Genomic DNA, 22,321 nt, shown 5'->3' with positions numbered 1-22,321 from the left:
TCTTTGGATAAAGCATAGGTGGTGGTTGTTTTAAGGAATGAAAGCATATTTGCACCTGTCTGGAGTGCTTCTGTGCAAGAAGTCCCAGCTGGTAGAAAACAAGTGATGTTACTGCTTGTGTAGCACCTGTTTTTGATTTCAGAGGGGAAACAGAAGAAAATTGCTTCAATGGGTGGTGACATAAAATACAGCTGCTGCCTGGCACAAGGCATGTTATCTCCCTTTGCCCAAGGGAAAACACTTCTACCTTGCATCATGGATAGGATCAGAGCTCCAGCTGTATTTTTCCAAAGGAAGAAGCAGAAAGGGATGAATTCCCCAAGCCTTTCCTGCAATTATGAAGTAAAGTTCAAGACGATTGTAATTTTTATAATGCAGAGGAAGATGGGGATGACCAGAAGGACATTTTTGATGGAGCTGGCAAGAAGAAAAGGTTTCAGGGTAGAAAATGAGCTAAGGTAGGAAAATATGTAGAAATAAAATATAATAATAATGCTTGAAGCATACTAATTTAATAAATGCAGTCATACAAGTGACTGTGGTTGAAATTTCTGTATGTATATGATGGATATGCTTTACTCCTTCAGTAGTTCAGTGGATGTTCCTAAGGTGCCAGTAATTCCCTCTGTATTCTGAACAGAGAGCAGGCAGAACACAAACATTAGCAAAATTTCTGTTTTTTTAATCTCTAAAAATCTGTGGTTCTAATTTATCTTAAGTCTGTAAATTTTAATGTGTCTGTATTTTTTATTGTGTTGCGTCTCACATGGAAACTAAAAATAAATAAGGTGTGAACTCCCAATTGTTTTTCATGGGAGATGTTTCTGTGAATTTGTATGGTCTCACTGGAATCAATGAATCATGTCTTCAGCTGATCTAAATCAGCCTTTTTTCATTTCCCCCTCAAAGATTGATCTAAACTTATTGGCTGCTTCTTGAAATGAAGTTAAATATATGGCAAATGTGATGGGTTGAGGAGGGCATTTCTCTAGAACATCTCTGGTATTCTAATATTTAATCATCTAGCAAGTAATACACTGATTTGAGTCTCAAAGTTACTGGCTTGTCCTTTGGTACAATCTGGAAGTGCACAGGAGAAAAAACCTAGGAATAAAATACTCTAGATGTGGCAGTTGAGGGTGAAAATACACTCCAACTGTAGATTTGTCTGGTGGTTTCAATACATCAACTGATTTTGAAGGAAGCCTTCCTCCAAATAATGCTTTTCGTGAGTGCTCGTTATATCATTATGCAGCTTTCAGAAAGCTGCATTATTATGCAGGTCCTCTGAAAAGCTGGAAGAAAACCAAGTATTGATCATTTATTTGTGTCAGTATGCAGATAGTATACGACTTGGTTCTTCCTATAAAAGCCCATTTCCACAGATTTTTCAATCCCATCGACTTTGAAAACCTGAGGAAAAAGGGAGAATGAAATAATTTGTAAAGCAAGATTCAAGCCGGTATTGAACTGAAGTAGGCAATTAGCATTTGATACAAAACTAATTAAATTCTCAGGGAAAAGGAATATCAACTGGGCTGTTCTGCAATCCATTGAGGACTAAGTAGAGGCTTTATCTGGGCTGCTTTGACACTTGCGTGTTTATTACCAATATTTCAGTTTCTGTAACTTGTTTGCGAGGTAGGTGTTATGTTTAATTTCAGTTTAGCTGTTATTGGGTAAAACAGAACTATTTAACTGTTGATTTTGGTTTTGAAAATGCCAGGGGAAATACTAAATCTTATGTTCTGTGCCAGGAAGAAAGCACAGCTGTACAGGTACCAGAGGAAACTGGTGCACAGCAGCTAAACTGCTGCTGTGAGCATAACAATGGCAAAGTTCCCAGATCTACAGCTTGATACAAATACATTACATGTGAATATTTTATATAAAGTGAAATAAACCACAGGAAACAGAAGTTTTATGTCTCCAACTGAATTATTTTTTTTTTAACTCAAGTAAATATGTGACAGTTTAATTAAAGTAGACTCTAGCAGGGTTAAATAATAATAAAAAGCAATACTATTTTGTGGAGATTCACCTAACCTAGACTTGTAATCTTTTAAATTAAAATTATTTGGCATTTTTATTGCCAATGGACTCTGATCTACAAGCTGCACAATGTGAAGAACAGGAAATTGTGCTATACCATGACAGTTTTCATCTTTCTAAACTATAGTGCATTCAAAGCGTTCTTATATTTTTAAAACATAGCACATTTAATGCATTGGAGAGTTATGTGATAATAGTTTTCTATAGGATAGCTCCAGTATTTAGGACACCATATAATCTATAGAACAATAGTTCAATTTTACATGTTAATCACTAAACTAAGATACCAGTTTTATAAGAGACTGGCCTCTTAGTAGCAAGCAAGTGGTCCTTAGATGGAGTGCACAGTTCTTAAGATTTAAGTCATGAACATTTGACAATGCCATATGTAAAGTGCTTAATGTAAGTACAGAAAAACTAAATTTACTAAAAGATATTACTAGCTCCAAATAATTTCTGTTAACAGACTTTTTAATACTGTAAAGCTTTCATTCATGGATCAGGAATATTGGAAAGCAGCTGTCGCGTATTGTAAATCAGCCTTTTTGTTATGGTGCTGCTTGTACAAGCCAAGTATTTTCAGAGTTGCCAAGAAATGTGTAATAGGTTAGTATCTTATAGAAGGCAAGTGATGCTGAAAGAAAGACAATGCTGTGCTTACAGGAGCTGTCAGGCTGAAGTCTTTTCTCAAAACAGATTCAGTGACTGGAATAGATATATTGTGATGTGAAAACACAACCGCTTCCCACATCCTAATGTAAGATATACACTACAATTTTTAGGAAGTGCATGGTAAGTAGATGTGGAAATAGAAGCTCTGTATCTGTGAACAGTTAGGTTCAGGTAGAAAAAACCCCTTCTTTTTATTTACTTCTTGACAGTGACTCTGTCACTCATATTGTGGCTGAGAACAACTCTTACCTGGAGGTGCTGGACTGGCTGAGAGGACAGGCTGTGAGTGACAGCTCCAGGTTTGAAGTTCTGGATATCTCCTGGTTCACAGCCTGCATGGAAGCAGGAAGACCAGTTGATTCAGAAACGTACCATCTCATGGTAAGGCAGATCTTTCAGTGTGAATACAGTGACATTCAGCATGGATGATGGTGATTTTTAAATTTTTTTTTTAAGTAAACCAAATTATACTTGTGATATAATTTTTGAATTTAAAAACGCTTTCCCCTTAAGTTTACATGAGTAATCCACACAGTTTTAGTAGATTAAAAAGACCTTCCATACCTTTTATGTCAGTGTCTGGTAATGTTAAATTAGTATGCTGGCACATCTTACAAACTGGTAATATACATAATTTATGTAAAATAAAGAAAAAGGTGCAGTTGAAGGGGAAATATCTATCGATGAAGGACTTGCTGTTGTTGTGGTACTTGTGGTATTTCCACAAATACTTCAACATCACAGTGAATTTCCCACTGAGAGCAGTGGGCTGTTATGGGCTCTTGATGGAATGCCTTGCCTGTTCAAAACAACACCAAAAATATTAAAACCTTTGCTGTTTGGAAGCGATTAGCTAACTGCTGGGCCTTTAAAGGACCTGTGAAGTGAAGGCTGAGACAGTCTGTGGACATGCGTTTGCAAACTTGTCACTATAAAATTGTCTTAAGGAAAGAGGGGGTTTTTTATACTGTATTATCTCTCAATGGGAGCTGTAAGTCAGAGAAGATTATGAATGGCAGGCTGATAATTTGGTGAATGATATTTGACCTTGAAGCAATGGATGATGACAGATTTTCCTCTGATCTGTATCTGACAAAATTATGTGCCAATTTCTCAAGTTGGAGTCTGATGTGAAGTGGTGGTGTTCAACACTCCCAGCAAAGATTGCAGAAGCTGAGGGTGTGGTAGGGATGCCTGGGTGTGATGCCAGCACCTGCTGCTGGGCCACGAAACAGACCCTGTGCTGTGGCAGGTGAATCTGTTTACTTGTTCTGCATGCACTTGAGCCTCATGGTGAGGGGTTTAATGTGCACTGGTGAAGATACAAATTCATACATCAAGACAATTACAAGCCTGATCTGAAGTGCTCTGAAGTGAGGGATTCCTGCTGATTTCTGAGGGTCTGGATTAGACTCCTTGTGAACTGTGACCCACCCTGCCAAATGGTAAGTAGAAAACCTGTAAACAGCGGGACCATGACAGAATCCTCAGTGTGTGTCTTCCTGTGGGGCAGAGGATGCCTGAATATTTAACAGCAATATTGTTTGCTGCTTCTTCATCCTGATGTTTAGATTATGAAGAATGATTCATAAATACCACTCTTCCTCAAGAAAAACTGTAGCTTCTTATTAATTTTTTCACTCATCTTTCATTGCCAGAAACTATTTTCCAGGTTTTTACATATATTAGAATTACTGTTTAATAACACTTCTGGGGAGGGGAGAGGAATGAATACACCAGATGGAGCTGTCGCTCTCAGTCAACATAATTATATGACAGAATATGTGTTTATATTTGCAAACATTTCAATAAAGTATTTTTGCACTATATTTGTAATATTTTCAGTGAACCTGCTGGAGGGAGAATAGACCAAAGAAATTAATGCAAAACAGAAAAAACCTGAAAATCTTCTAACTACTGCATTATAATCTCACAGGCAAACAGGTAAAAAAAAATATGTAAATACTGGGAACACACAGTAGTTCCCTAAACAAGAAATCAATCTAAAGCATGAGCAAAATCCCGTGAACTTTGCAGAGAGTTTCACATCAGGATTGAAAGTAAGCCAAATTACTGTTTGTGTACATTCTTAATTTTTAGAATGCATGAAGATCTACAGATGCAGATATGTCTGAAAATATCTTTTCACAGTTATTTTTTTTCTCTTCAAAACAAGGATTTCTTCGTCTTTCTCCAAAATTTTTCCAATGATGCTGAAGCTCACTTAAGAAAAAAACAAACAAACAAACCAAACAGTGAAAAGGCTACTGCAAGTTGAGCTACCTTACTTTTCTTTTGTGCATAAAAGTCCTTTTGGAATACTGCTGGAACAAAAACTTCTGACAAAGCAGCACTGTCAGGAGACTGTTGCTATAGTTAGAGACTGGCTCTGCAAGTAAAAACTTCTCTTTTTATTGAAACAAAGATTTTGTACTAATGTAGAGGGTGATAAGCAAGCCAGTGACAGCTGTAACCTTAACTTTAAAGCTTATAATTAAGACCAGTTTTGTGAAGCAAACATGGAAGGGAGGATTATTGAAGTTCAGCAAATTAAAAAATAATTTTGTTTCAGTGTCACCATGATTATTATTTTTTTTTCATGTCTTAAAAAATGAGGATGGACTGAAGTAAAGGTTCATTTTCTTTTTAAGTACCAGATTGAATTAATATATAATGTAATGTAATTGGAGTTTCATTGAAGACAGATTTGGTCCATTGTATCAGTCTTGAGAAATCAAGGTAAATTAACAAACCTTTAACTCAAGATACATTATGAAGGCTTTGAGGAAAATCAATGGATTGCAGTGGAGGAATGTTTTGGGTGAAATTTTTTCTACATGTAGATTAATGGTAAATTTCCAATTAATATAAATAGCAGTAAGATTTCATATTTCAGATCTTAACTGTAGCTTATTTGAAAGGTTGTCTTCATTCAGGACATTTGTTTTAATACATTACTAAAGAAGTGTCCTTCTCCATGCAAAACAAAGGGAATAAAGGCAGAGTTACAGACTATTAGCTAACATATTAATTACAATTTTCAGTAAAGTACATATTTCTGTGGTTGCGAATTATCTGAGAGACATTAGTGATTTATAAATTATAAAAGCCTGGGTGATGAGATCTAAGATGATCTGAATTCTTGTGGATTCAGTGGTAACAGTTGACTTCTATAGTTAATAGCTATCATTTAGTTTAATAGGCTATGGAAACATGGTAGCCAAACATCTGCTTTAAAGGGATGCTAGAAAGGCAGTGCTGTTTCCTGGGTAATAGGCAAGAAAGGGGCAGAGGGGAAGTGTTCAGGAGTATGAAAAGAAAAGAAGAGAACCATTAATGGGTTGGCATCCTCAGAAGCCTTAGGACCCATGCTGTGTCTGCACCTCTTCTGCCTTTTTCTCAGTCTGAACACAAAATTGTTAGTTATTTTTTTAGAAAGAAGATTTATTTCCTTGAACAAAAGATTTCCCTCCACGTTGGGGAATGGAACTACTGCATCTTTTTAACCTGTGCAATATCATGTGACAGGCAACTAATATTTAACATTTTCTGAGTGTCTCAATGTGTTGCCTCGTGAAAAGAGAGAGGCTCTAGCTAATGGAAGAAATCCTTCATACTGACAGAGTTTCCCAGAAAATAAAATGAAACTTATAAACTGGCTGCCTTCGCTTCATAAAATGCAGGATATCAGCAGACTTGATTATTTTATCAATTCTGTCTGGACTTTACAAAGCTGCTGGCTGTTGAGTAATGTGACCTGACACAGTCTCTAGTATCTGCACACCTTATTCACTGCTGCTCCATTTTCTCTCTCTTGATTATTTCCCTATGTTATTATATTTATTTGTTTTGATTTTTTTAAAAAAATAGTTTGGCAAATAGCAAAGTAGTCCCCTACAAAATTAAATCTGCAACTAAGAAGCTCTGCTGTACAAACTGGTGCTAGTGCTTATGCCATGTGGAAGATGTTCCCATGAAAGAGTGGTAATGACATTCACTGTTGCTGCAGTCTGCATGCAGGGTACAAACTGACTAGCTCTAGTATTTAATTAACCTACACTTTTGGATATTTCTTAGTGGTTGCCTCTATGCAGTGTACCATAATTCCATTTTAATATAGAAGAATTATCTGCAAAAAAAAAAAGAGTTTTAATGCTTATGTTTTCCTCTTATCTGCAGTTGCTTCTTCCCAGTCCTACAAATTATTTTGAGGTAGTGTGAGTTTTCCATTCTACACTGAGATTGCTACTGAATGAAACTTTACATTTGTCCCATAATCTGTAGAAATTATTTTATCCCATCTGGCCTTCCCACCAAAAAGCAGTATAAATCCTGTTCTCATCTTCTGTTGATGATAGGAGATCATCTCTATAGTTCTCGCGCAGACATCATAATATTGCCTATAAATTGGACTATAGTAATTTTTGTTAGATGTGTTTTGCTGTATGTTTCTAGCAGAAGTTTCTTTTGTTATAGTCAAGTGCTGTTAATTAAAATCATAACAATTGCTGATTAAGAAAAGTGTTCAAATATCTTTGCGAAGGCAGGAACAAGATGCTTATGTGCCAGTCTATTGTCCTCTTAAACACATAGATTTTCTGTGTTAATTTTTCTGTCATCCACAATACCAGGTAATGCTACATGTAGGGCTCTTTTTGTGTTTATGTCCTAGTGAAGATAATTGCTTATTTTTTGTTCTATTCAGTAACATTGTTTATTCAGTCTTTGCAGCTGGCACTATCATTTCAAGCAGTGTAGTAGCTGTAATAAATCATAGTTTATATGATTTAAAATCAATTTTGAATTATAATTCATGAATGTGTGCAACAGTGGATGAGTAGTGCTGTTGATCCTGGCTGAAACCTATTTTTGTTATTCCCAAGAATGGTCTTATACATAAAAAAGCTTCCTTCCTTTCAGTGTATACCAGGAAAACTGCTATATGTCACTGCTCCTTCAGCTGTACAAGAACAGTCTTTTTTTTTTTGGTGTGTGAATACTGTTTTTTGACTACTCCATATCAAATACAAAGGCAATTTAGCATGAACTTTTATGTGGGGGTCTGTATGAAGGCACATTCAGATATTTATAGTTTTGCCTAGTACAGATGCTAGTTTTGTGTCTGCGTGGAGGGGACAAATGGCTTATTGTTCCATTATCAGGGTCAAAATTTTCTCTGTGTATCTTTGTGATATTTCTTGTTGAACCACTTCCTTGTGGCTTTTGAGTAGTGCAATGCAATACATTTTTGACAGATCTGCCAAAAGTTTTAGACTAAATGACAAATAGCAAAACAATTCACAGAAATACTGAAAACTCTTTGGATGGTTCCAAAGTATTTCTGATTTGGGCACTTTGAATGAAAACAAAGGAATTAAAGGGCTGGTTGTATAAAATGGCAGAAAAGCTGGTGTTGGGTTGTCTTTTTCCAGTTGTTCACTGGTCAGGACACTCACAGGTTGAGGACTTAGGCTAACGAGGACATGACTTTGCTTGTCCTACCTTTCAGGAGAATTCCGTTTTGACCCTACTACAGAGGCTGCCCACAGACTTTTTCATTGATCCTTATTGATTTTGCATGGAACAAATTTAGACTATGAGCATGTTGGGTGGTTGGGAAACTAGATTTGGCATCTGGCTCCTTTTCTTTGCTCCAGTTAACACCTGAAAATGTCAGAATTGGATCAGCTTGTATGGAAGGGGATCAGTGAAAAACCACTTATAAGGTGAACACTGGGCTGGTGGATGAAGGGCTGGAGATGACCCTTCTATAGCTGTTTCTGCTTGTTTCTTTTGCTTTATGGTGACCCCAAAATAGACATTTAGCTTAATTAATTAACTTTAACTAAAAATTGTTTTTCATTTTACCTGGAAGAGGAGGAAAATTTTATTTTAAATTTAAAGGAATGATTTTTTTCTCCACCACTGACCGAGATATGGATCAAAAAAGCCAGTTATTTGAGCATCTCTGGTTTGGTGTGGTGGTTTGGTGTTTTTTGTTTCTTTTTTTATTTTGTTTTTTACTCTCTACTCTCGGTCTAACATCCCTGACCACCTACTGAGTCATCTAGTGTTTTCTGGGAAAACTCTCTGTTCTTTCAAGCTTGTCCACCCTTAAAGCTTTGTAGTTTTTCAATCTTACCACAATAACAAGAGCGGTAGTAAAGAGACTTGCCATATAGAGACACTTTTTTAAAAAATGTAAGTACCATTGAAAACTCCCTGCAAGAACTTAGTGCAGAAAATTAAAAATCCAAGTAATCACCACATAAACTGGTATTGTCAGTTCAGCCAACGTGAAGTGTTTTTCCTAGGAAGATGGTAAGAACATTATTGTTATTTTACCACATTTAAAGGTACATATTTTGGGGTTATTTGTATTTTAAGCTATTTGATAGGTGTGTCACCAAACCTTCTTGCCTTTTTGATTTTTTAGGAACAAGATCGGTCTGCTCCTTTGAATACACTTGAATCAGAAGTGCCATCATTTATTGCAAGCAATGTATCTCAGTATTCATGTCAAAGAAAGACAACTTTAAATAACCTCAACAAGAAATTCACGGTAATATTTATTCTATCCATGAAATAGAAACTACCATAACTAAAATACTTAATACAGTACTCGTATCAAGATTTCTATGGCATCCTCAGCAAATTAATGAGTTAAACAGGCAGCACAACTGTAAGAATTTTAAAATACAGATCTACCATTTATTTAAATTAAAACTGAGTGCAAGCTTAATTGCATCCTTTCTGTGTTGCTGAAAGCTTAACACAATGGATCTTTAAATAGTCTAGTAGCTTGTAAACACAATTTTTAAAAACAAATGATAGAAAAGCATTCTTAAAATGTGCTTTAGCCTTTCACAACAGTCTTATTTGACAAGTTGGAAGTAATGGTAAGCAAAAGTTTGGTTTAGATCAGGCCAAGGTGCTTCACAATAGCTGTGCTGCCTTCTCGTTTGCCCAGGTGTTCAGTCCTTCAAAGTGTGGTTGTAAGCTTTAGATTTTCATAATTGTTTAGTTATGAAAACAGATGGCATGATCAATGTAATTAGTTTAACATGATGAAAAAGATCCTCAAATTATCTAGCTAAATAGAAATCTTAGAGACTGTCATATATCCTATTTAATATACCCACTGTTCCATGGGTATGAAGAGCCTGACTAATTTGGTCTAAATTCCTCTTAAGTTATTGTGCCTGATGGCACCTCTTGGCTGGCTCTGAATACCCAGTGATAATTATTCGTTTGACTCGGAGACTCTAGAGTAGTATAGTCTGAAAAAATCTGGCATCATTAGTTGCATTTCAACTATAATATGAAACACCTCCTCATCTTCCTAAAGTTTTGTTATATTTTTTTTATTATTTGTGATTTTTATGCTTTTCTTTTGTGAGAACGCCTATAAACACACACAAGTATTCAGTGTAAATATTATTTGTAAGTTCCATATAAATAGAATAGCAATAGATAACAGTAATTTAAGAATAAAAAATATTTACGAGGTAAGTACTAAGACCTCTGGGAATTTAGAACTAAAGATAAACCTAAGAGCAACTAAAAAATGTCTTGATCTAGGTAGCAGTTTAAATGTAAACAACCTAAATTCTGCCTTGTAATGATGTTTTGAAAAAATCAATTATGCCAATCATAGAATAGTGTTTATGGTACTGAAGTAAGTTAAACTATTTGCTTATTAAAAGAAAGAAGAAAAAAAAAAATCCCTCTTTTAAGCAAGTATCTGGGAATTGAGTTTTGACCCTACTTTGAGCCTGAGGTTAAACTAGAGACCTCCTGAGGTCCATTCCAGCCCCAATTATTCCAGCATTCCCAAACCTGCTTCTTTTGAAATGGCTACCTCATCCTGCCTTCTGCTAGGAAAAAAAAGGCTGTGAATGTTATTTAATCTCTTGAAAGCAGTTGTTCTTTTTCACAGTTTACAAATACCAAATGCATGCTGCTGTAGGGGGAGAAGTCAGGCCAATATAGAATGACCTGAATATTCAGTAAAATCCAACCTTTTTGGAGAAATAGGAAGTGCCTGAGTTTTGCACTTCCTAAAAGCAGTGGGATGTGGGGGTCTGGACTTGAATTTTCTGTAGAAGAACACTATGTCAGTCATTCTGAAGGTAAAAAATTAAAAGTAATTATGATGGTTATTGGCAAAATACAATGGCTACTTCTAGAATGCACAAAGTTATTATTTTTTAACTATAATTAACGTTTTGAAGCCCAAAAAAGGTCTAGAGTAAGGTAGTTCCTGTTTTAATGACACCTTTTTAATTACTTTTAATTTTTGAAACACCTATAATATTTTTTTAAAATTTGCACAGTATTTTTCCATTTTCAAAGACTGACTACTATAAGTTTAGTGAATATATAGTTCATCTTCTAGCTGTTGATTTCTTGAATTTAGCCCAAGATTCAGTTCAAATTAAGAATATGAAAGCAGCAACTGTGACAGCAACATAATAATTGAGTGCTTTTTTTATACCTGTGTTGCACAGAGAGGCATTCTCTAAATTACTTCCAGGTTTGTTGTTGCAGCAGTCTTAATGTCAGAGTACAACTTATATTTGATAAATGGATTTAGCTGAACACATTAGAGGCAGGGTGGCTGAATGTCTGAAACACTGAAACTCCCTTCTGTCATCCTATATATCAAACATTTCTGAGCCTGGATAGAAATTAGGCTTTGTAGTGACAAAGGTGACAGTTTTTCATCCTCATACTTTTGAGAATAACTGTTCTAAGTTCATGCTGTATTTTATTTCTGGAGGTGGTACTGGACAAGTTGATAATGTGTATGAGTCTGTCTAGCATCTGCATCTGGCTAGTTACATTATCACTCCTTAGGGTTGTTGCTCTTTTTCCTCACAACCAAAGCCTGTAATGACAGCTGAAGGCTTGTTTTTTTATGGACTGCAAGAGCTGGCCCATTACATGAAGGCCTGCCAGTTAGTCTGCCTGATGTTACAGGAGCCTGATTTTCAGTTTTGCAGTTGTTTTGTTGGTCTTGTGTTAAACCTGTAATTCACGTTCTCAAATAAGTGTTATTCCAGCAGATTTTTCAGTGCAAGCACTTAGTGAAAGCAGAGGCGTTGGTATAATTCACTTGTGCTTGCTGCGGTCAGCCAACAATTACATGACAGATTTTCCCTGGCTCAGTGCTGTACCTCCTGAACATTAGGTCCAAACCATCTTGAATTATGTGTTGATGATAGTGTTTTGTTATAACAATTTTATTCTGAGAGTCAGGGTTCTTCCTTTTTGCTTACAGATTTTCTGTTTCCTTTGGTTAGCTTGAAAACCATGTTTTCTGATCTTCCATAAAGCAGAGGCACAAAGCTATTATTTGCTTATGCATTTTTGGATGAACTTATGGATTCTTCCTTTTACTGGACTGTGCTTTAATACCCTGTATCAAATTCCTCTTTCAAATGAGTAGCAGTTATGTTTGAGAAAGTGTAGTAGTATGACATCTTCCGGTCTCGTAGAACAGTAGAAAACCAGTCACTAACAGGCAGTGACATGCATGAAAGAACGCTTTGAGTGTGCTGATTTCTTGGCAGACACGCTTTTGGAGAACTTCATTTCTGGAGAAACTGGTAATTAATGATCAGTTTTAGTCTTGAGTCTTGTTCTATATATATTTTACCATGTTACTAAAGTCCAATACCAGAGATATTGGATGAGAGCTCATGAGGACAATAATAGCATCATAGAATCATCAAGGTTAGAAAAGACATCCAAGATCACCAAGTCCAACCATCAACCCTACACCTCCAAGACCACTAAACCATCTCCTGAAGCACCATGTCTACCTGTTTTTTTTAACACCCCATTCAATCAAGCCTATCTAGATCCCTCTACAGAGCCTCCCTACCCTCAAGCAGTTTGACACTCCCACCCAGCTTTGTGTCATCTGCAAACTTAATAAGGGTGCACTCTATCCCCTCATGTGGGGATACTACAGTGTGGTGGTTTAACACACTAGATGCAATTCTGAAGTTCAGCTGTTCCATATTTCCTTTCTATTGTAATAACTAGAAAATAACTGACAAAAAGGTGCAACAAACGAGTTTTACATCATGGAAGAAGCTACAGAAGGATTGGCAAAGACTCTGCAGATGTGAAGGTTTCGTGACTATGTTCAGTATGGAGCAAATCCTAGCCAAATAAGTTTTTTATGAGCTCTTGAGTAGTATCCAGTTCTGTTGTGTGAAGAATAGAAAAAGCATGTCAAATTGCATGCCAAGGAGGAGGCAGTGGCATTGTGTGGCAGTTCATGGAGGAGAAATGCAGCCAGTTCAGACTGGTAGGTCCTCATGCAGTCTTTGAGTCACTGTGTCCCGCACTGTATCCTTATATGCATATGTAAGGAATCACCATCACAGGCTTTACTGATTTGGATAATTCAGGAATGCAACTGAACGCATAGTCCAGTCTCCACTGGTGAACTGTAGTATTTCAGATGGGTAAAAATGCAAAAGAAAGGGCATATTGTTTCACCAGAGGCTGTACCTTATCATGTTTCCTTTATATTTGTCTTAAACATTAATGTTATGATGGAATGTAATACAACAATATTGCTCTCTTGCTCATTTGTAGATGGCTAGCCATCCCCCAGTTCCTCCCACTGAAAAGACACACTTGGGGGCTGCATTGTGTTTTATGGGGTAAAATAAATGGAGTAATTCAGCTGTGCCTTAGAGAGGTTGTTGGATTCGAATATTAATACCAGACTGTAATAAAATTCAGAAAAACATTCTTCTGTGAGGAAAATGCAATTTAATTCTTACAGAAGAAACTAATTAAGTCAGAGGCAAATGCTTCTGTGATTCTGAGGCTTATTGCTAATGCTACTGAATGTTACTACTCTGTTTTGGCTGTTACTCATGGTAATGAGAAAGTGGAAGTTTAGCATAGAAAAGATGCCTGGTTTCGTTTCCACTCCGTTAGAGGGGAAAACAAAAACTAAACAAACCCCCTTTTTTATTTTCTCTTCTTTTTTACTAGAGAAACATGTATGAATTATGCCAGAGACTCAAGCATTTATTATTATTCCATTTTAGAACAGACCTCAGGAGAAGCTCAAATTTGATTTTATAATTAATGTGGGGGCTGTATAGGTAGAAAAGCACTAACTGAATATGGATCCTTTACAATATGCACTGTCTTACTGGTGTAGTGTAATTCAGTAAAAATTTTCCAGACAGTACATCAAATTTGCAAATTTTGTAACTGTATGTGAAGTGTATACCTATTCAAACTGAACTGGTGTTTTGGTCTGAGGAGGAAATGTGTCTCCTCATTTTAAGTGGCAGGTGTTCCCTATAATACAGACAGTATATAAGTACACATACACTTTTTGGCAACCCATATTTCTATTATACATCAGGTTTATGTTGCTTTCTTTGACCATATTAATGTGTATTTTACATTTAGCTTTTTGTTTCTTACTGCACTGTGTGTTTTTATCTGGGGCAGTGTTCTGTGATTGGCACTCTAACTGCATTTTTGTGCTCTGTCAGCAAATCTTTTCTAACAATTGTCTTGGTTTCTTTCACATTACATGTAAAAATATGGAAATGTCTCAAGAGTCTCACTCTTTTCTTTTGTAAGAAATGAACCTGTTGTTACTGGTTAATATGAGGAGCAGCTGGAGCTAACAGATATTTATTTCTAATAACAGCATCTGTACACTGTGAGATCATGCACATTTATGCTGTTATTCTCTCAGCTTTTTTTCTCCAGCTGATGTAAGATGATGAGATAAAATCTTTGGACCTGGGCAAGTACTGGGCTTTTCAGTTCAGATACCAAAAAAAAACCAACAAAAAAAAAATCAGGTTGAACAAAATTGGATCATTTTATTTATTTGGAAATCACTTCAGTCAACACTCTAGGTTGGCTCAAAGTGCTTAATTCTCCTTGATGTAGGCATCTGACAGTATTTATTTTCTCTCTCTCTGTATACAAAACATATTCACATGCCCTGTGTCTCTTGACATTGACACACGAAATTAGGATATACACTATCAAAAGTGAGAAGAAAATTATTTGAATGGATGATTTGTTCTAAATCTCTTTAAAATCACTCTGGTCAGTTTTGAATGGACACCAAATACTGACAACAGCAACATGATGAGAACCAGGAACCACCTTTTGGACTTTACACAATAAACCTCAAGTAGAAAACAGTGATTGAGAGGAAAAACAATTTAACTCAAATTGCTATTCTGAGTATAATGGTCCTTCAATCAGGTATCATGTAGGATATTTTTGTTTGTTTGTTTTGCACACTTTGCTATTTAGGTCTTCAGTGGATTAAGTTCACCTGTAAGATTATTTTTTTTTTTATGCTTTTGGGTTTTTTTTAATTTGTGCTGCAGAAGCATTTTCAGGCTCAAGCAAGACCGGGCCTTTTTTGTAACGTGGTGTGTAAACACATTGTAAAAGACTATTGAAGCCCTGGAGAGATCGTAGCCCTAATAGGGAAATAATGACAGGGAGATCTGAAGCAGCAGCTTTCCAAGGTCACACAGCAGAGGAGCAGTGGGTGTGGGCGTGGGAATAGGCCAATGCCTTGTTCATGAAACTGCAATGCTTTCTTTCCAAAAAGAATAGCTTTAAAATATGCTCTTGGTAGTATAATACTGGTGATGTCTGTTCTTGCAGAGTCTTAAACTGAGGTCTGTAAAGACTATTTTGTAAGTAGCAATGGAACTACTCTGAAAATCTTGTTGAAACAGGGCAGGACAGTATGAAGCGTAGTGTGGGACTCTTAGGTTCTTTTGTTTTTCTGAATGTGAGTGGACTCCTGTACTCTGATATTCATGTTGAAAGTTATTGTGTTAGCTGTTCAGCAGCCATAAACCAGCATAGCATTATGGTTTTATTAATTTGTTTTCTGATAAATGTTCTTGTGTATTAGTTGAGAATGGTGCTCTTCGTGTCGATTCCACTGTTGTGATTTTTAGGACTTACAATATTCAGTGTGCGCTTTTACACGTGCAAGATGCTTACTGGTGACTGGTTTGTTAGCCATGTTTTATCTTATTGTCTTAAATATCAGCATTAAATGATCTTAAAAATTTCTGTTGTTCCTTATTTTTAACATAGTTCAACAAAATCTTTGTGTACTTCTGTATCTGACTGCAGGGATCTGGAATACCATTCCATGCCTAGATTTTTCCATAGCCCAGTTCTCACCAACATACATTCCACAATGTCAGACACATGGAAAATTTGCAGTAACTGAAGAATTGAAATGTAGCCCATCTATCTTTAACACTCAGTTAGAGCAGGCCCTGCAGAATATACTGAAGATTATTAAAATCCCACATTTTTAAAATCTCTAGAAATTTAGTTTCCTGTTAAACTAGCATCATTTAAACAGGCCAATCTGATTATTGATTTGATTGATAAGAAGCTGTTGAGTTGTTTAATATAAGAAATACAAAGGTTTAGAATAAATGGTCAGTAAATTTCCTTCTTATATCACCATAGATAGATTTAACCAGAGACCTAACAGATTAAAAACTTTTCTCGGTTTATATAGAAGTTTCATGTGCTTTTCCCCTCTAGAATATGATTCAATACAGACTATAATATTCAACAGGCAGCAACTCCACTCGGAGATCAGTTCTTTCTCTTTTTAAAGAAGAAAGATTTTATCAAAGAGAATGTCAAAAGCAGTTTTATATAAAAAGACAGATCTGTAATTAATTGCAGCACTTGCGAGCAATGTTTTGTACAGGGAATAATGAATATTCAATGCTGTCATTGTTTATTTAAAACAGCTTAATGAGCTTTGCAAAGGCAGGAAAACACTGAAAAATGCAAACTAGAATGATAGAAATGCTTCAATTATATTTTCTCATTGACTGTTAATAGTCTCTTAATAAAATGCTACAAGTGATTGCCTTTTTCACTAATGGTGGTGACACAGCTTTTCTGAAAACTGCCCTCCTGCTGGTAGAAAGAGGCTAATACCTATCTAAAGCAGCAATAGTGCTGGTATATGCAAACACATTTATCGTGATGGCTGATTATTCTATGTAGAATACAGCTATTTAAATGTGCATTTGAGAGGCTGCCTGTTGGGAGTGAGAAAAAACATCCTTAGACTTTCTGAGCTTCCTAATCAAGAAAATGACTTTGTCAGTCTCTGTCATTACTACTTACTGCTGAGCAGGTACTTTTGAGAAGTTTTCTGTCACTGTATTTGTCTGTATAGACTGTCTGTATTTTATCAAGAGGGGAGCAGCTATATGCTTTTGCTTCTGTCCTGCATTAATTTTGCTGGTGTTCAGCTGTTAGAAATTTCTTGCCAAACACTGCTTTCTTGAGTATTCACATACACAGTTTGTAAAGAGAGAAAAAGAAAGCAGAAGTAATCATAATTTTGTGACTGGAAATATAAGCCTCACTTAAAGCAAGAAGCAACCTTTTGTTGCATAGTAAGAAAGAATCTTTGAGCTCACAAAGCATGAAAAGAACAAAAACTTGGGAGAACATAAGAAACCCCAAACCAACTCACAAAAACCCTACAGCAGAACAAATATCTGACTCCTATCACCCCACTTATAAAATACGTATTCCCCATTTGCTTTGCAATACTGTGTATGCTGTATTTGGTATTCCATATACAAATTGGGATGAATCCATGCTGCTTGTGACCTCAGATTGGCAGATTCCTTTTTCTGTATTTGTTTTTCTAAATGGGAACTATAATGTGCACCTGTCTTTAACCCAAAAGTATGTAATTAAATACAACACAGTCTATCAAGCAAATAAAGATTTTAAATGTGGAGAAAAAAAGGCAAATATTTGAATAAATCCAACAATTAGCAGCTAAAAAAGCTTTAAAGACATCTCTAAGGAAGCTAAGGTGGTGTGCACTATTTTTATAATACAATGTCTTTCTGGTGTTTGGGGTTGTTGTTGTTGTTGGTTTTTTGTTTGTTTGTTTTTTCCCCCTCAGAGGAGCATTTTCCCACACCTCCTTCATTCCTTATACCCAAAGGCTAGTTGAATGTAAATACTGGTAGAAACTTTCAGATCAAGCATCTTGTTAAAGTACTCTCTTGTCTCAAGAGGTCTTCCATGAAATGATATGAAAATCAAATTGCACAGCAATTACTAGTCAGGGTAGCTGATAAAGAAAAGTGCAGGAGAATTCTTCTAGTGAGATTCTTACAAGGATCAAGTAGTGAAGCTATACTGGTTACACAAAACAAAGCAAATTCTCTGTAGCAAGCTCTAATTAATGTTTTTTATACGCTTTAACATGGTAGCAGACACACAAAGGCAAGCAAAGTGGTTTTGTTCAGCTAAGGTACCTATTTCTTCTAAAAACATACTGTCAAACCAGAGGAAAGTTTTGCAAATCTTAGAGTCAGTAGAGGCAGTTTTCTTGGAAGTTTAAAACTTTAATTTCACTTCAGTGAGACAATGTTTATAATCTGGACACATGACGTGGTCTATTTTTCTAGAACTGATGAAACACTGAAACATTATGTAATCATTGTGAAGGGTACATTTATTTTAAGAAGTTGTTCCATTTTTATGATCTAAGTGATTATAGCTCAAGTAAAATATTTTGTTGTTTTTAGTGTTTACATCAAGCTGTATTTCTTCAATGTAGGGTGACAGTTGCTGTGCTCAGTTCCACAGGTGTAATACTTGAACGACTTCACTGGGTTTGCTGTCATACCATGAGTGGGCTTAGAACTGATTCCAGTTCACCTGGAGATATTATGCATGGAACATTTTGAATGTGCAAGGCCTGCTGGGTTTTACTTGGTTTTATCTTCCAGTGTAAAACACATTAATGCTAAGATAAAAATAAAATTAAAAAAAAAATTATTTTCTTTAAACTGTATAGCGATACATTTAATTACACATGAAAAGAAATTTAAGCCTAAATGTGAATAGTGATCCCATAAACACAAAGGGCAGGAAAAAGCTGTTTTAATCTTATTCCTTCCTCCTAGCCACTGCAGCCATTGTTGTGGTAAGCAATTTGCTGTCTCTTGGTATTTGCATCACAGAGCGTTACTCATCCTTATTCGGAAACCATTTCTGAACACACATTTGGACTACAGTGAGGTGACAATTGCAGGCAGATGCACACTGACAGCTACTTCTTTGTTATTTTGTAATGCCTCTTTGGTCAAAGAAGAAACAGGAGGAAGTTGGAAAACAGGAAAGATATGGTGCAACTGATATAGTGGGACATTTGGTACTTTCAGGGCTGGGACCTGCTAGCTGCCCTTGAGAGACTGCCTGGAAAGTAAGAAATGGGGTCTGTGGCAGGAGTGCAGGACACTGTGCCATGCAGAGAGATTATTTCTGTGCTGTACCAAGCCTGCCCTGTGCTGTTTGAATGGGGCACAAATGCATCCTGAGCAGCTAGGTGTGGGATGCATTTTAGAGAAATACTTTTAACAGTGGAAGTCTCTTTAAAATCTCGGAAAAAACACTTAAGTTTTCACTCTTGAAAATTTTTGGTGTTTTGTAGCAGGTTTCATTAAAAACACTGATTTCCAGCTGCTAATTAGCTGTGAGCCTTCCTAAATTCTTTTCTTAGTTTATTCACAAACTTTTTTGCAGCATTTTTTCTCTCTCAAACATAGTATTTTACAATGGGAAACTAAAAAAGACCTATTTCTCTTGTCCACCAGTACGTGATAGTTTCTTGCATTTAATTTCTGAAAATTGCTGCTATTAAGAAATATATATCTATCTCCTGGGAGGGAGAATCCAAAGCTGCATAAATGACATACGGGTAGTTAAAAAAAATAAATAATTCTACTGGCAATCTCCAGGTAATTTTGAGTGCAACATCAAGTAAACCAAGACGTGAATAGCTAAAGAACCATAAAGAAAATGTGGTTTTATGTGTGTAGGTCATATATCTGGAAAATGAGGAAAAAGCAAGTTTGTTTCCTAAATTGCTAAATAGAAGTAGGGCTACAAGTTCAGAAAGAACAAGGTGGTTTCCAGTATTGCCAAAGACTCCTATTTTGTTGTGTCTGAAAATGAAGGTGTCACCCAGTGGCCTGCTGGATTACTTATGCTTTGGCACAATTCTAAAAATCATGGTGCTCTTTCACATTGATTTATTAGATCTGCACAGAACATGAAAAGTCTGTCTCACAAAAGATTTTGAAGTTTGGCTTTGTTACAGATCAGAATGTTGTCCTACATTTGCCTTTAAAATACTTTCTTACGATACCTGAAAACTTTCAACGGGTTAGAAAATTATGCTGATTTTTTTTTTTTTTTTTTTTTTTAAATGAGCCATAGCATTAAGAATTGTTCTGGAATTTGCACACAAACTGACCTGTCTAAGGAGTATACTGAACAGTTGAAGCTTTTATTAACCTTGAACTTTTTTCTACCCCTCTCCCCTCCCCAGGATGCCTTTGAGATAATGGCTGAAAATTATGAGTTCAAAGAAAATGAAATATTCTGCCTGGAATTTCTGAGAGCAGCTTCTGTGCTGAAATTTCTTCCATTTCCAGTAACCAGAATGAAAGATATACAAGGGTTGCCCTGCATGGGAGACCGAGTCAGAGATGTCATTGAGGTAACATAGCTCTAAATTATCTGCCAATTGATTCTTTTACAGATCTACTTTTAGAGGTCACAGAGTGTAGCACTGATATCTGTGTGTATTTACACAACCTTTTGTATTTTCTGTAATAACATCATATTAGCCTTGTTGCTAAGAACACAATGATTTCTGGAAACCTTTTGCAGTAACATAAGGTTCTCTCATGGAACACTCGTCCTCAGGAATGAAGGTATCTAATGAAAAAATACAAAGTAATAAATAAAGCAGTATAATTTTCCATGTAATTTTTAAAGGCTCACTCTGATTCAAATGTGACAGGCTAACTGTTAATAGTTTTGTTCATGTTACTTCTACCCTTTGCAACATCACTTTGCTCACCTGAATGCTTTATTAGAAATACTATTTTTGCAAAACTAGTAAATATTTTAGTACTTTAATGTTAAGTCCTACCTTACTATGAGCTCTTGTAGAGCCTTTTATCTAGGTGGTGGATGAACTTTGCATTCCCACTGGAGCTTTGAGTATTCCCTGCATTTTTTTTTTTAATTCTTAGCCTTTTCAGGACTTCATATCTGAGGTGCTGTTATTCCAGCAGGCAGCTGATCTGGGGGTCTCAGCTGTCTGGAGATGTCATTGCCGAGTGTTGTGATGCACCGTGGCACCTCATTTACCTCACTCCACCAGTTAAGAATGTAGCCTCTAAAGTGCTCTTTGCATCTACTACCTGGTGACTGGAAATTCAATTAGGATCCCACAGAAAGTAGGATGATTTGGGGGGGTTTATTGGTGGAGTTGTTTTGTTTGTTAGCTTTTTATCAGAAGGACTGGAGGAGCTGTACACTCAAGAAAACTTGTCTGCTTTTACAATGCTCTTCTAAGAGAAGTAAACTCAACCAAATAATGAAATCTAATTTTCAGGACAACTCATTGATAGCTTACGATAAATAACTGCTTTCTGGCTGTAAATTTATGTGTACTGTGAAATATATTCCATGGCCCCAGCTCCTATTTCATTCTAGAGTAAATTTACAAGTAAATAAGCACTGTGAAATTTATTCTGTGGTTCCAGTTTCTCCTTCATCCTTCAGTAATTTTCTGTCTCAAAAAGGATTGAAGGATTTCATCCTATTTGAATAAAACAATATGCTTGCAAAGAATACTCTTAATTTTTTTACAGCCTAATAAGACTTTAGATTATTTTACTAAATCTTACCATAATCTTGATTTTGTTTTCAAGTAATGTTTTTATTTGTTTAGGAGATTATTGAAGAAGGAGAGAGTTCTAGAGCTAAAGAAGTGTTAAATGATGAACGATATAAATCATTTAAGGTAAATATTTTGAGATTTGTTATGGTTGTTCTAAATTGCATATATTTTCCTCTGTTTAGTAGATTTTTGACATAACCATCAACTTTATTATAAAGAAACATCCAGTATTAAGTATAAGAAAGGTCTTGAATAAAGAGAATGGGAGAGAATCTGTGATGGAGGAAGGAATAATAGCAAAATCAGTCACCTTACTAATTAATGCAATATATATAGAGTTGCTCTGAAGCTTGAACTAAACAAGCTCTTTTCCCTGAAAACTATTGTAACTTTGTGGTAAGTTTAACAGAGTCTTTGGTTTATTTTTTCCTCAGTTGATTACCATTATAACACTACGCCATGTTATTCTGCCATTAAGAAAATAAAAAGTGAAGATGACTACTCAGATTTATTTTAATTCTCTTCTGTGTGAGGCAGAAGGAAGAGAGGCTGGAGATATTTATTTGTTAGGCAGATGGAAGGTTCAGGGTCGTGCTCACACTTCATAATTACAGGGAGTCTAGAACACATAAATACTGCAGTTCCCATTTCTTAAATATTCAGTGAATTCTCCATTAGATAAAATAAATACATACTGGAAAAATATTTTTTCAAGTTTACCTGCAGTTTTAATCTCTATAAATATCCTAAATGTGTCTTCATAAAAATTCAAATCAAAGAGTAAAATGAATGGGACTGTTT

The 22,321-nt window shown here is 35.8% G+C and overlaps 1 protein-coding gene across 1 annotated transcript in view; it reads left to right on the top strand.

Moving 5' to 3' along the window:
• The first annotated feature begins 239 nt into the window (after nucleotides 1–239).
• The window catches only part of DNTT (DNA nucleotidylexotransferase), a 75,937-nt gene continuing 53,855 nt past the window's right edge, over nucleotides 240–22,321 (top strand). Inside the window, exons 1-5 of the mRNA XM_051618229.1 lie at nucleotides 240–458; nucleotides 2,934–3,105; nucleotides 9,161–9,286; nucleotides 20,156–20,326; nucleotides 21,572–21,643. Of these exons, the coding sequence (XP_051474189.1) occupies nucleotides 256–458; nucleotides 2,934–3,105; nucleotides 9,161–9,286; nucleotides 20,156–20,326; nucleotides 21,572–21,643 (744 nt within the window). The 5' untranslated portion in view covers nucleotides 240–255. The remainder of the gene's footprint in view (nucleotides 459–2,933; nucleotides 3,106–9,160; nucleotides 9,287–20,155; nucleotides 20,327–21,571; nucleotides 21,644–22,321) is intronic.

The sequence above is a fragment of the Apus apus genome, chromosome 4 (assembly GCF_020740795.1).
Source record: "Apus apus isolate bApuApu2 chromosome 4, bApuApu2.pri.cur, whole genome shotgun sequence".
NCBI classification, from domain to species: domain Eukaryota; kingdom Metazoa; phylum Chordata; class Aves; order Apodiformes; family Apodidae; genus Apus; species Apus apus.
Note: the sequence above shows the minus strand (reverse complement) of the source record. Positions and strands in the feature narration are given on the sequence as shown.